The 11804-nt window shown below is 38.6% G+C and overlaps 1 protein-coding gene across 1 annotated transcript in view; it reads left to right on the forward strand.

The window, feature by feature from the left end:
* The window catches only part of Alms1 (ALMS1 centrosome and basal body associated protein), a 117207-nt gene that overhangs the window by 79376 nt on the left and 26027 nt on the right, over nt 1–11804 (forward strand). The window contains exons 15-17 of the mRNA XM_050164969.1: nt 326–457; nt 3882–4031; nt 8640–9739. Of these exons, the coding sequence (XP_050020926.1) occupies nt 326–457; nt 3882–4031; nt 8640–9739 (1382 nt within the window). The remainder of the gene's footprint in view (nt 1–325; nt 458–3881; nt 4032–8639; nt 9740–11804) is intronic.

Raw genomic sequence — 11804 nt, forward strand, 5'->3', positions numbered from 1 at the left:
GGCTCTGAAATAATTCAGAATTTCATCCTTTCTTTGAGCTAGGGTGTCTTAGGGTTTCTATTGTTGTGAGGAGACACTTTGACTACAACAACTCATATAAAGGCAAACATTTAATTGGGGCTGACTTACAGTTTCAGAGCATTAGTCCATTATCTTCATGGTGGCATGCAGGCAGACATGGTGCTGGTGAAGGAGCGCTGCATCTTGCTCTGCAAGCACTAGATGCACCTGTGTGCTGCCCTGAATGTAGCTTAAGCATAGGAGATCCCGAAGCCCCCACGGTGACACACTTCTTCTTCTCTCTGGAATCAATGTTCTTATCCAGAGGCCCCAGTTCAAGTGCCCATCATTGGGGATCAGAATGTCTCAGATGAAAAACAGAAAGAGATCATCAGTAGACCAGTTGTGACCAAGATGGCATGGCCTGAAGAAAGAAGTTCCTTGCAGGACACTGCAGGTAGCTGAACTGGATTTTTTGGGCCCTGGTTTCCTCTGTTCTCCTGCAAAGACTGTTGCTTGAAAATCTCAAGCCGCCCGAGCAGCTGTGTGCTCTCCAGTCTCTCTCTGTTGTCTCCAGGCCTCCTTCCCGCTTGCTCACGCGAAGCAGCTAAGGGTTCTAGCTACTGTTTGGTTGATTTGGTATGGATAAAGTTGATATTTTAAAACTTTTGGAGATATTTATGCAGAACTTTTTTTTTTTAATGTTTATTTATTTGTTATGTATACAATATTCTGCCTGTGTGTATGTCTGCAGGCCAGAAGAGGGCACCAGACCTCACTACAGATGGTTGTGAGCCACCATGTGGTTGCCGGGAATTGAACTCAGGACCTTTGGAAGAGCAGGCAATGCTCTTAACCTCTGAGCCATCTCTCCAGCCCTATGCAGAACTTTTGAATCTTTTCGTCAGAAATTGACTTACCAGGAGCTTTTCCCTTTTGCGATAGTTCATTTCACTATCACAATGTACTTTCCACATGAAATATATCTAAGGCTTGATAAGGGTTTTTTGTTTGTTTTGCTACCATAATCCTTGTTCATATTCTTGTTTTTGTCTTTTCTTTATTGTTCATAGAATTAATCCTCTATCTGATAGAACTATTACATTCCCCCTTGTTTCTGCTGTTCACCTTACATAGTTTATGTTAATTGTTGCCGTATGATTCATTGGAATGCAAAGTTTCTTCCTCTTATTCTCTCCTCCTTTGTTGTATACAGTTTCCAGGTCATTATTATGAAGTATTACCATGCTTAGATTATGCCTATAAGATCTTGTTTTGCTGAATTTTTATAGCTCCTTTTAATTTTTTCTGCACTTTAGAATATTTTAAAAATGAATAGCAGTGATACCAGTTGTTGAATTTATTAAACTATGCTATGTTGGAGGAGGCCGCTTATGATTTCCAGATGCTCAGCCTCGAAATAGTCACACAGAGACTATATTTATTTAAATTACTGCTTGGCCCATTAGTGCTAACTTCTTATTGGCTAACTCTTACATCTTAATCTAACCCATCTCCATTAATCTGTGCATCACCACGAGGTCATTGCCTACCAGCAAAGTTTCAGCACGTCTGTCTCCAGCAGCTCCATGGCTTCTCTCTGACTCCGCCTTCTTTCTTCCAGCATTTAGTTTAGTTTTCCCTGTCTACCTCTATTTTTTTGCCCTATCACAGGCCAAAGACAGTTTCTTTATTTACCAATGGTATTCACAACATACAGAGGGGAATCCCACATCATTGCTATACATTTTAACTTAGTTAAAATGGTCTCTAATATAGGTTATATAATGTTTTATAAAGATAGCCTCATATCATTGTTGTGCAAAAGTGGTTTATTCTTTAGATATTCTACTTGTTTACTGTGGAAGTTATTTTACTTCAATAGGATTATGCTGAAATTATCTGTAGTAGCATGTTTAACTTAGTATTAGGTTTGGCTCTAAAAGATAAAAACCCAAAATGTAACAGAGTTCAAAACAGACAAGAAAGCATTTCTTATAAAAATCCAGAGCTCAGGGAACAATGCTCTTTCTTCCCCTATTGTTGACCTTTCTGGCCTTCATTCTCAAGTTGTACCATCAGCTGGCCTCCCCTCAGCAGGAAGAAAGGGAAAAGAGAAAAGCCTGTTCTTCCTTAGGGGAGCTTCTTAAATGTTACACTTCCCTTCCATCCTAGAGGTCAGCCTGAGTCATTTCCAAGGAGTCTGAGCCTTTATTCTGGTAACAGGCTCAGCTATTATTTTTATTGATTTTATCGAGATATATATTTTCTCCTCTCCCCTCTCCTTCAACTCTCTCTCATGGTCCCCATGCTCCCAATTTACTCAGAGATCTTATCTTTTTCTACTTCACCGTGTAGACTAGATCCGTGTAAGTCTCTCTTAGGATCCTCTTTGTTCCCTAGGTTCTCTGGATTGTGAATTGTAGGCTGGTTTTTCTTTGTTTTATGTCTAAAAACCACTTATGAATGAGTACATATGATACTTGTCTTTCTGGGTTTGGGTTACCTCACTCAATACAATGTTTTCTAGGTCTATTCATTTGCTCACAATTCAAATTGTCATTATTTTTTTCTGCTGTGTGTACTCCATTGTGTATATGTACCACATTTTCCTTATTCATTCTTTGGTCGAGGGGCATTTAGGTTGTTTCCAAGTTCTGACTATTACAAATAATGCTGCTGTGAACATTGTTGAGCACATGACTTTGTGGTGCAATTACATGCTCAGCTATTTTGGAGGAAAAAGAAAATATGTATTGGAGGACAGCTGGAATTTATGCTACAATTATGAACTAGAGACATATTTTAGAACATAAAGCACTTCTCTTTTTTACATACTGTTTTTCTTAAGACTGTAGAATTGCATTCAGGGAAACACCCCAAAATTTTACTACTTTTTTGTTATTGCTAACTGAATGTTTCTGAAATCATTTTGATTTTGTTCATCTCCTGGCACACTTTAGCTTTCATTGTCCTTGGGAATAAAACCTAAGCTCTTTCAGCAGTCTTCTAGAATGTAAGGACCAGCTCCAAAAAGCTTCCCTGCTCATTATAAACACTGACCTGTGGATATTTAGTGGCTTTCCTGATTCCAGTCTTTTTTATGCAGCTTCTTTGCTTTCAGTGACTTGATTACTACTTCAAAATGTTCTCCATCTTCAGAGACCCAAGTCAATTGTCTAGAGTTCTTCTATGGTATTGTTTGCTAGAATCACTTTTCTCTTTGTTTGCTTTCTTAATACTTCCTCCTCTGCTTCTTTCTTGTGGCTTTTTTTTTTTTGTTTTTAAAACTTTAAAAATAGAAACCATATATTTTAATTGATTTTAAGTGTATGAATGTTTTGCCTGTGTGTATTTATGTACCTCTTGAATTCCTGGTGCCCATAGAGATTAGAAGAGTGTGTCAGATCCCCTTGGAGTTACATACAGGTTATCTGAAGCCACCATGTGGTCTAGAAAGTGAAACAGGTCCTTTGCAAAAGCAACAAGTACTTTTAACTTTTAACCATCTTTCCAGCGCCTTACAGTGCTTCTATAGCTCTCTATGTGAATGTTTATATATGTGTGCTTTTTGTTCCAGTTTACATTTTTCTAAACATTGTGGTATAGGTATTTGTGTTAAGCAATGAATTTCACATATTAGATGGCTAGAGGCTTTTTTTTTTTCTCTTTTGATTTTTGAGACAGGGTTTCTCTGTAGCTTTTTAGTTCCTGACCTGGAACTAACTCTTGTAGACCAGGCTGGCCTCGAACTCACAGAGATCCGCCTGCCTCTGCCTCCCGAGTGCTGGGATTAAAGACGTGCGCCACCACCGCCCTGCCTAGAGGCTTTTTTGTTTCAACTTCTTTTATGTATTAATGTGTTTATTTTGTTCTCTTAGGTTCCAGTGATACTATTGTACAAGACAGAAAAACTGAAAACCTCTCCAATTCTAAATCCATCATACAGAAGGAGGAGATCCATGTTAAAAGGACCATCCCTCAGGAGCTCTGCCCAGAGAAAGAAGGCTCCTTAGAGATAGGTATTTCAGGTAATGAAGTATATGTCAGTGTGTGCGCCTGGGGCTAGTATCTCTGTGTTTATGGTCCATTCTGATGAAAATAAGATCTTTTCTGTTTTATTTATAAATAATATCATTTCAATATTGCTCTGTCTATATGGATATGTTATAGATTTGTAAAATAAATGTTAATTATAGGGAAATATTTAGAGAAGCAGCATATAAGTAAATATATTCAGCCTTCCATACCCAATTCCATCAACTATGTGCAGAAAACATTTGAGAAAAATCTTGTCTTTGTTGACCGTGCATTGACCTCTTTTTTGTAACTCTGCACAGACAGCACAGGATAATGTCTGCTGACTTAGCGCTTACCTTGTTTCTGGTGTTAAAGTGATCTAGTGATGATTTGCAGTGTAGAGCTGCTGATGCACATCCAGATGCACAGGTCTATGCAGGCCTCTCCCTGTTTTATTTAAAGCACTTGGCATCTACAAATTTTGGCATCTGCGAGAGGTCCAGGAACCAATTCCACCAGATACTGAGGAATGACTACCTCTAAGTCTAATGATGTTAGAAGTACAGTATCATGTCTTAGTATTGAAACATGGAAACCTGAAATTACTCTAGAATCCTGAGAAAGATAACATCAATAAATAATAGTAAAAAAGCTAAATGAAATGAATTGTATTTGTCTTTGGCCCTGACAAAAGAGAGTCGCATGCAGAACATAAACCATTACTATTCTGCTGTCAGATTTTACCTGTTAGAAGATAAGAGTTTCCATGTAAGAAAAAGGAGCAAAGAATTGAGTCTACTAACTATATGCTGAAAAGAGTTCCCATTAGCTCCTCACATTTAGAATATATAAAATAATTTTTCCCAAGGATACAAGTATTGTACAGTGGGGAAAAGATAACCTTTTAAGCTGATAGTGTAAAAAAACTGGATAATGATATTAGAAGAATGAAGTTACATCATTACTTTACATAAAAAATCACATCAAAAAGGATTAGACACATAAACAGAAGACCTGAACACCTAAAACTAGTAGAAGACATAAGAGTAAGGCTTCAGGAAGCTGTATTTGATAATCACTTCTCTGATAGGACAGCTTGAGCATATGAAACGTCAAAGCCTCTACAATGACACACTTCTTCCAACAAGTCTGACCTTCCTAATTGTGCCAATCCCAATGGGCAAAGTGTAGTGGGAGGCTGCTTGTTGGTTCCCGGCTGCCCGGCTAGCTTAGACCCAAAATAATCACACAGAAACTCTATTAATTAAATCACTGCTTGGCCCATTAGCTCTAGCTTCTTATTCACTAACTCTTACATATTAATTTAACCCATTTCTATGAATCTGTGTATTGCCACGTGGCAGTGGCATACCAGCAAAGTTTTGGCATATCTGACTCTGGTGGTGGCTCTATGGCTTCTCCCTGACTTTGCCCTTCTTTCTCCCAGCATTCAGTTTAGTTTTCCTTATCTACCTAAGTTCTGCCCTGCTATAGGTCCAAAGCAGTTTCTTTATTCATTAATGGTAATCTCAGCATAGAGGGAAATCCCACATGAGCCAAACATTCAAATACATAAATTTGTGAGGTGCCATATCTGTTCAAACCACCACTGTGATACATGCCTATAATCTAAAGCACTCAGGAAGTCAAAGCAGGAGGATTACAAATTATTGGCCACTATGGTCAACATAGTTAACTCAAGGTCATTATAGAATACATAACTAGATGTTATCTCAAACAAAATAACAAAAAGAAAGTGTGTTGTGTATTTAAAGATGGTTATTATGAAGCCTTCATGAGGAAATTATGTCACATGCTACACATTGATGAACCTTAGAAAAACATATACTGAGCAAAATAGCCCAGTCACAAAGACACAAATATTTTTTGATTCTACTAATAGGAAATATCTCAAGTAGACAAAAATCATAGAAACAGAATGTAGAAAGGTGATTGCCAAGTGCTAGGATTAGGAGGAGGATGGGCAGAGAATAGTGTTGTTCAAATAGACATTGATCTTGTAATTTTCCTGTCTTAGCTTCCCAAGTTCCTGGAATTATTTTTGTAATGACTCCTGGCTTATTTTTGTAATAATGTTCTTTGGAACACAGTTTTCAATTTTGATAAATGTGGGTGTTCATTTATCATAACACTAGCTGTTAAAACTATTTCCTTATCCTGAAAACTTTTACCAAAAATCAACTGATTATAGATATATAATTTTATTTCAGGTCTGTCAATAGTATCTGTTGATCTATGTTTTGATCATGTGATAGTACTAATCTGTCTTGATTACTATTGAGTTATGGTAAGGTTTGACCTAGGCATTTATTGGGCCTTCAACTTTATTTTTCATAATTATGATGTCTCCTTTAGATTTCTCTAAATTACATACCAATTTTAGAATTATTTTTTCAGTTTCTACAAAAGAACAATCTGGGATTCTGATAGGGATTGCACTGGATCTATAGAACAATCTGAAGAGTGTTACTGCTTGTTGTTTTTTTCTCTACGAATGAGCTCTTTTCCATTTATTTAGATTTTTAATTTTATAGCAATACTTTGTAGTGTTCAGACTATGGGTTTTGCAATTCTTTTATTAGATTCTTTTCTGATGTCTTATTTTTATGCTATTGTGACTTGAATTACATTTTTAAAGAATTTGTATATAGAAACTTAATTCTATAGTCATTTGTAAGCCACCATATATTTATAGGTGCTAGATATGCTCCTCAGATTTGGGTGATTAAAGATGGGCAAGGTCATTTATTAACAACTTGGGGAGTAAAGCAAAGGTGGAGACAATACTTTAACACCCTATACAATGACTCTAATCCTGTCAATGTTGACTACAACAAGAAACACCTCAGCAGCCACTCCAGCACCAGAGACGATGAGAAAATATTAAATATTGACAGGAGTGAGATAGAGGAAGCTATCAAGAGAGAGAAATGTAGAAAGGCCCCCTGAATGGATGACATCACGGTGGAGGAGCTGGAGGTAACTACAGTAGACTTAGGGGCCAAGGTGCTTCTCAGACTTTTCAGAGGGATATGGGAACACCAAGTGATTCCCATGGAATGGAAGCACTCAGTCATAATTCCCATACACAAGTTACAGGGGCATTAGTCTGTTGTGCCATAGTAGCAAGATCTTCTCCATTTTCCTTCAAAGGATCAAGGGACGAACAGAGGAAATCCTAGCAGAGGCTTAATGTAGATTCTATGCTTCATGCTTGCAGCTTTAAACACATGTCTAACTTGAAACCTACCTAATTTTATTAGTTCTAGTTTTTTTTTTTAATGGATTTTTTTTTAGTAAAGGCTAGAATAGAATTTGGTTAACGACATTCAAAAGTTAAGGTGATTATACATCTAACTGATATATATGATACATAGATAGAAATCTGGGATTGAGAGAAATCATAGCTTGAAGTGTAAATCTAAGAGTAGATATTGATACTGAAATGATAGTAAAAACCATGAGGAGAAGTGTGATCTTCTTGAATGGGAATTTGGGGTATGAACATCATGCTATCTAGATAGAACTCGCTGTTTGAGGAGACCATTGGTCACGTCAGAGCTGTTACAATCCAGTGGTATGGCTAAACTCAGGAGTAATTAGAAGAGAGAATTGGTTTGGGAATGAGTTAGAGAACAGGAAAATACATATTTGCTATTTTAGCAACTTGACTGTGAAGAGGAACAGAGGAATAAGCCAGCACAAGGCTTTTCTGAATGCTTCTGCCATGGTCTTAAATAGTCCATCAATCAAGGATTGAATCAAGGGATGCAGTTTTAATGTGCATTCAGAGAGACACGTTCTAGCAAACTGTAAGGTATGATTGCATTAAATAGTACCTATTTTGATGTGGAATGATGATTGTCCAAGCATGAGGCTTTTTTTTTTTACAAGTTTATTTTTTAACTCTACCCACTTAATGCTGATGGTAAAATTCCAGAGTTTTTAGCTAGAGATATCCATCTAGATCTTACTAACAAGGTGAAAATTTTTTAAAAGAAAGAACACATACAAAAAGTAGCATATAAAGAACTGGTCATGTATGTGTAAGGGAACTAATTATAGTTTGGAGAACTACAGGGCACACAACTCTGTTACATGACGGAAGAATCCCATCTAGATTTGTTTTATTGTTGTTTTGTTTTTGAGACAAAGTAGCCTTGACTGGCCTAGAACTCACTGTCTATACCAGGCTAGCCTTGAACTCACAGAGGTCCAGTGACTTCTGTACTCTCTAGTGCTCTTGGTTTTTGTTTTTTGAGACCTTTGTCTCAAAACCATACAATTATTTCAGGCTGACCTGAACTGGTCGTATAACAGAGGATAACCTGGAACTCCTGATCCTGCTTTCTCTGTGTTTTGAGTACTGGGAGTATAAATGAAGTTTATAACATGCTGGGAATTGAACCCAGGACCTTGTGCATGCTAGGCAAGCACTCTTTCATCTGAGATCCAGCCCAGAATTCACATATTTTGACTCACGCCAGTCTGGTTGCTAAGCACATGTTCTATGTCTTAAGAAAACATAGTATTTATAAAAGGAATACAAATATTTCTAAGGTTTTTAGAAATCTTTTTTTCCTCTTTGTTCTTTTCAGAGTCTGAATGCCGTTCTGCATTTGAAAACACCACACACTCTGTCTTCAGGTCAGCCAAATTTTATTTTCATCATCCTGTGCACCTGCCCCACGAGCAAGATTTCTGCCCCGAGTCTTTGGGAAGGAGTGTTTTCATGCAGCATTCTTGGAAGGATTTCTTTCACCATCATTCAAAGCACAGCTGCCTTCCTCCCCCTGGCACAAGTGCAGACAAGACCAAGATGGATTACACCAGAATTCAGAGCCTCAGCATCAATTTGAATTTGGGAGACAATGAGAAGACGAATACTGTCAGGAATCAGGCCAGAGACCCAAAAGGCAAAAGACAGACAAATGACCCAAAAAAGGATCAGAAGGTCACCCCAGAGCTAGCAGCACGGTGCACTGTGAGTTTGAATGAACTCTGGAATAAGTACCAGGAGCGACAGAAGCAGCAGAAACCACCTGGTGTTTGTGAAAAGAAAGAACTGTCTTTGGTGGAACGACTTGATCGTTTGGCTAAACTGCTTCAGAATCCCATCACACATTCACTCCAGGCCTCAGAAAGTACCCAAGACGATAGCAGAGGGGGACGGGGTGTGAGGGGTTGGACCGGGAGGAGGAGGCATCAGCATAAAGGCAAGCTGCAGAGGAAGCGGTGCAAGAGCCTAGAGAGGGGTCACGGTGGGAAATCCAATCAGATTAAAATTGAGCAGTTTAAATTAGATAAATACATCCTGAGAAAACGACCGGATTTTAATTATGTCAGCAATACCTCCTCAGATTCTAGACCCACAGACGAAAGTGAGCTGCTCACAGATAGTCCCAACATTTTCTCCAGCACCACTTCTCCTATGGACTCAGATGTATGGACTCAGACTGATAGGGATGTAACTTTAAACGACAGGAGTAGCTCCATATCCACCATCGACACGGCCCGGCTGGTCCAAGCTTTTGGCCATGAAAAACTGTGTTTGTCACCCAGGCGAATTAAATTATACAGCAGTGTCACCAGTCAGCAGAGGAGATTTCTGGAAAAGCGGTATAAGCACAGCAGGAAGGCACTGAGCACAGGCTGTCCCCAAATGACTTCTGAGTACTCCAGAAGGAAGCACATCCAGGTACACGGCTACAGATTCCCGCTGGGATGCAGCTGCCTTTTCTGTGGACTTTTTAGTTAATCTCTTCACACAGGTGGAAAAAAGAAGCCACTTTGCCCTTTCCTCACTATCCGTTTCTGCCCAGCTGGAAAAGAGTGAGAAAGTGTAGCACAGCGCTATTGTTTGTTGTCATTCTTTCCTCCAACACACGCTTGCCAGTCACCTGTGCATGCGGAGCTTTGCACTAGGTAGATTTTGGAGCTTCAGGCTTAGCGTGGCCTCTGTTCGGCGGGGGTGGGCTGGGGTGAGGGTGGGATCTGTTTTTCATTCTTTCCTCATGAGAAGTGTTTAAATTGCCTTTAAACACATACACACATATAATACAATATTGTTTTTAAGTAAATGAAATTTAAAATCATATAAAAATTGAAAACGGGGTCCACCACAACATGATTTAAAATAAATAAAAGAAGAACTAACAAATGGAAAGACAAGTTAAAGCCATAAGGGGATAAATACACCTGGTGAATGGATGTGTTGGCCAGAAATAAGCTACAAATTTGGTGTTACATACTCTAGAAGACAAGTTGTAATCACTTAACATGCTATAAAAGCAAATCAGAATTTCAAAATCATTATTTATTCAGTTACAAAAGCCCAAGTGAAGTTTCCTCATCTCTCTTCCTAAAGAAGACGTTAGCAGGGGAATGTTAACACCCTCATGGTAGCAGTCAGAGGTCACCTTACTTCAGAAGAGTTGATGAAGGCAGATCCTCCACCCAAGAGTTAAATTAGAGCCATGGACATAGTGATGCACACTTGCTCTCTCAGCATTCAGGATGCTGAAACGGGGATTCCAAGTTTGAGGCCAGCCATAGCTACTTAGTGTAAACCTGTCTCAAAAAACAAAGTAGAATCCAGAGAAGAGTTCTCCAAGGAGAGATGCTCTGTCCAATTGGAGTAGGGAAAGTAGAGTTTATTTTTATTTTATTCAAATTTTCTATTTTTGTATATTTTATAATATATGGTTAGTAAAATAATTTATAAATAAATATCTATTTTGGCAATTTGTGCTCAAAAGTATTTTGTTGGTAGGAGTTCATGGACACTGCTGACCTATAGGGAAGGAGACAGGAGGTGCTTAGTTTACCAGACCCAGTATTTCTCATCATTGATCTTTGCGTAGATATGAAGTGACAGTGGTTACATACATTAATTAAAATTTTTAAAAAAGTCATAGAAGAACTGGAAAAAACACTGGAAAGGGAAAAGGGCCCAGGTAGAAAGTTTGTGTGACCACATAGCGCAAAGCTTTTGCTTTTGAGCTGGGCATTGTACATAACTGTGTTTGAAGTGCTCATGAAGCTGGGACAGGAGGATTCCTGTGACTTTGAGACCATCCTGAGATATTTAGCAAAACCCTGTCTCAAGAGTCCAGATGTTTTCCCCCCACTTAAATAACAACATTTGGGGCTTATAATCATCCATGTCTTGCCCTTTTTTTTCATTAGCCCTTGGCAACCAATAATCTTCTGTCTCTGGGGACTTGTCTTTTCTGGTCATTTCATATAAGTACAGCCATATTGTATGTGATCTTGTCAGACTCTGCACCCCCCAATTGAACAGGGACACCTTCCCTTTGAGGCACATTCTCTACCACCAAGCTGCGGTTCCAGTCCCCAAATCTATGCACATACATACACATATAGCTGTTGTGAATAGGGCTGATCCTGGGGTCCTTATACACAGTTGTTTGAGTAGCAGTGCCAAATCATATGCCAGTTATCTCTTCCTAGAGAACTGCCCAGCTGGTGAGACCACAGTGCCTGTCCTTGTATGCGTCTTCCAGCAGTGTTGTGAGGGCTGCTGGCCCCCTCTTCCTCTGTGAGGGCATGATTTTACACTCCTGTACTGAACAAGGATTTCCATTTTAACACATCCTTGCCAGGATTTATTTTCTGGTTTTTTTTTTTTTAATTTTATCTACTAACTGTGCTATTGAGTAGGAAGTGGTTTCTTGCTATGGTTTTGATATACATTTTAACCATTTGTATATCTTCTTTGACTTTTTTTTTTTTTTTTTTTT

The sequence above is a fragment of the Alexandromys fortis genome, unplaced genomic scaffold, assembly GCF_014885135.2.
Source record: "Alexandromys fortis isolate MF-2015 unplaced genomic scaffold, M_Fortis_MF-2015_v1.1 scaffold_138, whole genome shotgun sequence".
Classification (NCBI taxonomy): Eukaryota; Metazoa; Chordata; class Mammalia; order Rodentia; family Cricetidae; genus Alexandromys; species Alexandromys fortis.